Source organism: Musa acuminata, chromosome BXJ1-8 (assembly GCF_036884655.1).
Source record: "Musa acuminata AAA Group cultivar baxijiao chromosome BXJ1-8, Cavendish_Baxijiao_AAA, whole genome shotgun sequence".
NCBI classification, from domain to species: domain Eukaryota; kingdom Viridiplantae; phylum Streptophyta; class Magnoliopsida; order Zingiberales; family Musaceae; genus Musa; species Musa acuminata.
In genome coordinates this window covers 10,437,480-10,442,842 of record NC_088334.1, presented here as the reverse complement: position 1 = coordinate 10,442,842, position 5,363 = coordinate 10,437,480, and the positions used below count along the sequence as shown (strand labels likewise).

Genomic DNA, 5,363 nt, shown 5'->3' with positions numbered 1-5,363 from the left:
GAAATTTACCCATAAAACACCTAGGATATCTAAAATTTATTTTTCTGAATTATTTTCCCATTTTATTTGGACTATCCCACCACGTATTCCCTCTATAGAGCTAAAATTGACGTGCGCAACTCTTGTTTTGACTGTATTAGGTCCAAAACCTTCAACTTCTAACACGTCTTCATGGTTCAAGTTTGAATTAATCTCAGCTAGACACTTATCAGTCACAGTAATGACACATAAATAATCTCTGCCATTAAAATTTACCTTAGTATGCTTATAAGCTAATCCATTATCAGAAAAAAAAAAAGAAGATTTTGTCATCACCAAAACTAGAAACAATGTCATTATACATATCATTATATGTCACTATATATTACTTTCTTATCTAAAATTTATTTGTTGTTGAATTATATTTTAATTGTCCAAATTGGGAACTGATTCAAATCAAAGTTAACCAAAGTCCTCCTTTCGAATTAATCTCAAGTTAATATCATTGACACCAGACTAATCAGACTCTAGTTGTATTGATTCCTGCAAAACTATGTTAAGACCTTCCCGACAATATCTCTCTTATGTTTAAATTACAAAGTAATTCAAACTATTCAATTAGTCTTTTAACATGAAAGATTGTATTAATAATGTATCTGAAAAATCATTTTATAGTGGACTTAGGTGATATTACTCAACAATATATTTTTTATGCTTAAATTATGAAGTAATTTAGATGATTCAATTAGCCTTTTAGCATGAAAATTTATATTAATAATGTACCTAAGAAGTCATTTTTATACTGTGAGCTTCAAGTGCTATTACCTCCATCCATAGTGGGTGTTGACCATTAAAGTTATGATGTACTTTCTTTGAACTTAACTTTAGTAGTAGTATACTGAATTCATGACAATTTTTAGGCCACTTTGTCATGTTGATAATTATACTATGGTAAAATATCAACCATATAACATTACGAAATTGATCACTTAACGTCAAAGTGTCAATCATCTATCACCCGGGTGTTGGTCGCATGGTGTTGAGATGTCGACCACTTGACAACGAGGCATCGATCATTTGGTGCTGTAGTATCAATCACGTCATTATAATTTTATCACTCGTGACTAAGAAATCTATAGTATTCTTTTAAAAGTGAATCAAGATCGTATGGCATACTACACCTGACTTATCTTACTCTCTTAGATGAACTAGTTGCTAAATGTCCTAAATGCACTTGCATTTTTCGTCGGAATAAGGTTTTGTTTAGACAATGCTAGCAAATGCATGAGTGTTTATATTCTTGTAGTACCTCAATTTACCTCATATCTAATGGGCGGGAAATTTTAAATGGACGTATAATTACTAGATAGTCTATTACCATTAACTTAAATAAATAAATAGAGGAACACATCAAGACATGAAATCATTGTTCAGTTGGTAGATCGTGTTGAATGTACTTATAAATACTATATGAGTTTACAACTACTAGTTTAGATCTGAGTAGTTTAAGTTAGTAATTTAAGATCAACAAGTTAACTGAGTTAATTTTTCTCATCAGAACGGATGAAATATATCTTAAATATATCGGAAAGGTCTCGACAAAAGACAAGCAGTGGAGAAAAGCATCACCAGTAGGATCTGGAGAGTGCGCCTTCTGGCGTATCGCCAGCACGCATCAGTGTCATGGCAAGCTCAGGAAAAGCTTTGTAGATCGATGGCAAGCTTTGTTGTTGCCTAACCTCGAGTGGCAGAGTTGGCCTACGAGCACTACTGGTGGCCATCACCGACTCTCAGGTGAGCTTAAAACAAGTTAGCCCGGTGGAGATGACTGTGCGAGAAAAAGGAGTGGCGTTTGTGTTTGTGTCGGTAATCTCTCAAAGTTTCGGGTACGGACTATTTAGTTGTTCGTGACCGGAGTTTGCACTGAATCGAAAAGGACAGCAATATTATATTACTACCGAGGAATTAGATCGAACACAATGTGAAGTGCTTGTCGGAGAGCCTCCTCTTTGATCCTGCTTTTAACCGGAATGATATCATATTTTTCTGCAGACTGTATGTTGATGGGAGTGTTCGAGCAATAGAACAACACTGGTATATTCAAAAGCTAGAGAGAGAGATAGAGAGACAGAATTTAAAGCAGAAGTTGACAGAACTAGCTCAACAATTCACAGAGAATCCATTCAATATTGCTTAGACCACGAGAGAGAGAGAGAGTTTAAAGCAGAAGTTGACAGAACTAGTTTAACAATTGACAGAGAATTCATTCAATATTGCTATTAGAGAGAGAGAGAGAGAGAGAGAGTTTAACGCAGAAGTTGACAGAACTAGCTTAACAATTGACACAGAATCCATTCAATATTGCTTATATATATATATATATATATATAGAGAGAGAGAGAGAGAGAGAGAGAGAGAGAGAGGAGAGAGTTTAAGCACAAGTTGACAGAACTAGCTCAACAATTGACAGAGAATCCATTCGATATTGCTTAGACCACTTCAGATCCTTTTGTGTTGTCTGCTTTGCCACACATGTTCATGAACGTGTCCTGGCTTCCTCCTATTTCTTTTCCAGGAGCCACAAAAGAGGTCACTTCAGGACTCATCGTTTCTTTCTCTTGGTCTCTTTCTTTGCCCCAGAGCACCGAGTACAGTCCGATGATGACAACTATTCCCCCTATGATGCTACAGCAGGGAAGAAGACAACAATTTGAGCTCAGAACAAATGGAACTTGAAGGAAGCATTTGGGTGTTTAGTTTGTACCTTCCCAGAAACAATCTTTCACCGAAAACAAAGTACGCTAGAAGTGCAACCATTATCGTGGAGAGAGGATTGAACATGGTGACAAAAACTGGTCCTTTTGCCTCTGTGCACCATAGTTGTATGTAGATTATTAACCCAGAACATACGACTCCCTGAAACCGAGTCCGCAAACGCATAAGTACTCTGTACTGAAGGATGAACAGACGTAGTCGTGGAAACTTGGACTTACAGCGTATAAGATACTCCATAGTTTGACATCTAATCCGATCTTCCACGCTGCTGGTTTATGCTCTACAAATGCTGTAAAAATAGCTGATTGTGCCGCCCCGATGAAGCTCATCCACGTAGTAAGAGAAAGTTGTGCCGGATATCGTTTTAATGTGATCGCCTGTAGATAGAAGCAACGATTACAATGTTCTTTGGCTGAGAGGAGATCAGAGGAGATCAGTACCTGCATGATATACCACATGGACCATGTGATGCAGCTTGTGATTGTAAGAATGGATCCTTTTAGCCAACTCTCATGGATGGCATTTCCATGGATTTGAATCAGAGGTCCCCAGAAGTTCTTCATGGTTGGCCCTTTGTACAGCGTCATGGTTGTAACACCTGCCAACGACACGATGGTTCCGACAGTCTTCGCCACACCTCTTGGACTCCGGAGATAAAGATGCTCCATTCTAGACCAAAGAGACGGGCATCGGAGCAATGAGTTGAGCATTTGATCGTGAGACTGTTCGCAGCCAAAATGCATGAGTACCTGAGTAGAACGGCGATGACAAAGGTCATGGCAGCAATGGTGTTGACCATGGAAGCGACGAAGGTCGGGGAGGTGTACTTTAAGCTCGCGAAGTACATGTTTAGAGTTAGGCTGACCCTGTAGAATGAGAAGATAACCATGAGACGAGGTATTGGCAGCATTTGAACTACATGCATAAGATGTTGTTTCTTCTCACCCCAGAAAGGAAAGGGCACATATCTCCAGAAACAATTTCCATGTGAGCTTTGGCCGTAATTTTCTGCGACAAGGAACAGGAGAAAGCATGAGAAACTGTCTCAGGTTATGGTGATGGAAGTTGTATGTAATTAAATGCCATGTACCTCTCGAGGAAGTAAGCAAAAGGCCACATGACCAAGGCACCAACGATATGTCTGTAAGTGATGTAGACATGGGGATTCAATCCCTGGTTGAAAGAGGCTTCCGTGATGAAGTAGAGAATGGTGTAACCTATCTGTGCCATGGTCATCAGAAGGTGTGGCTTAAAACTCCTGCATGCCCCTCCGACTTGTGCCATGGCTGCTGAGCAGAGCACTTGTCTCTTCTCTGCTGCTGCCCTGGTTTTCTAAACAGGATGACCAGTGAAGGTTGCAGCGTACGCCTATAAATAAACGAGCGCATCTCCTGTGATTCTTCTTGCATGTCGGTCGCATCGAATTCTTCCATCACCCATCACTTGAATAGAAAAGAGAAAAGAGATCATCACAAGGCCAGTCCTTTAGTGGGATCACCACTCATTACGCACAATCTTTGCTACGTTTGTTTCTTATTTCTGTGGCTGAAGGACTGCTGCACTTCTATCAGTGTCTCAACGTGGCATTAGAATCCCTGGAGAAGCGTGCACCTTATCGGCCAGTTGTTCTGAGGAGTCCACTTCGCTGCACTTCTGCCAAAGGTGCATGGACCTGCAAATGCTTGGTGGTGACTAAGCCTATCAGAGTATATTTCTGCATTCATTTGTGCAGCCAAGAAGCATCACCAGTGGGATCAGGGGAACGCTGCAACTTCTGGTGTATCACCAGCACGCATCAGCATCATAGGCTGCAAGAGGCATTCCCCATAACCATTATATTCCATTCGAGTTGCGTCACTGCCGAAGCAGGGATTCTTCGCACCAGGAAAAGCTTGGCCGTAAGCTTCCAAGGTTTACCAAGGGAATCGGCCTACATGTACTACTAAGAACCATGGCAATGGCCAGCTTGCTTCTCAGGTGACATTGACGGTAAGTGTATCATCTTTCGGTCCTTGGATAGGTCAGCTAAGTGGATGTTTGATGCAACGGAAATGATGCTGGTATATATCCATGCATTGGATCAATTGGATAGAACAGGATGCCAAATTGTCTGACAACAGTGGATGTGGGCATCGGTTGTTCTTCCTTTAGATTCACATAGTATAGATCATGTCTTAAATGACTTCAATCGTAGATAGAATGCTAAGAACAGAGACACCTTGCGACTTGTGTGGTGGCAGAACAGGAATGAATTCCTTTGTCCTCCGCGAGAACATTCCAACATTGCAGGATTTGTTCTGCCCACCGATTCTAATGGCACCACCGCAAGCGACAAACACCTTTGGACGTGGAATGCTGGTGCTGATATGCTTAAACCAGTCACTGCTTCCACAAAAGTTGATTATCATTTCTGTACTTTGGTCACGCTAGATTTTTGAGTGCCTTGCTTGTATTTTTGACTGCCTTGGTCAACCAACACATGGTGTGTTGGAGTAGTACTGCTGGGGGAGGGAGAGGAGGAAGAAGAGAAGGCGGTGAAGGAGGAGGAGATACCAGAGCATGCGACAGGCGGTAGGCGCTGGGCGTGCGAAGGCGGCGGCGGACGTGCG

At 41.1% G+C, this 5,363-nt stretch overlaps 1 protein-coding gene across 1 annotated transcript; it reads right to left on the bottom strand.

Moving 5' to 3' along the window:
* Positions 1-2,297: 2,297 nt before the first annotated feature.
* LOC135588994 (WAT1-related protein At2g39510-like) lies at positions 2,298-4,105 on the bottom strand. Its single transcript, XM_065081320.1, has 7 exons — positions 3,845-4,105; positions 3,700-3,762; positions 3,504-3,620; positions 3,195-3,423; positions 2,973-3,131; positions 2,744-2,895; positions 2,298-2,664 (listed from the first exon to the last, which is right to left on the bottom strand). The coding sequence occupies exons 1-7, from the start codon at positions 4,036-4,038 to the stop codon at positions 2,469-2,471; spliced, it is 1,110 nt and encodes a 369-aa protein (XP_064937392.1). The 5' UTR covers positions 4,039-4,105; the 3' UTR covers positions 2,298-2,468.
* Between the last annotated feature and the right edge of the window lie 1,258 nt (positions 4,106-5,363).

Coding starts and splice junctions, on each gene's coding strand:
- LOC135588994 (XM_065081320.1), bottom strand. CDS start 4,038: ATGGCACAAGTCGGAGGGGCATGCAGGAGTTTTAAGCCACACCTTCTG. Junction 3,424..3,503: donor GTCATCGCCGTTCTACTCAG/GTACTCATGCAT, acceptor TCTTTGGTCTAG/AATGGAGCATCTTTATCTCC. Junction 2,665..2,743: donor GAAAGATTGTTTCTGGGAAG/GTACAAACTAAA, acceptor TCCCTGCTGTAG/CATCATAGGGGGAATAGTTG.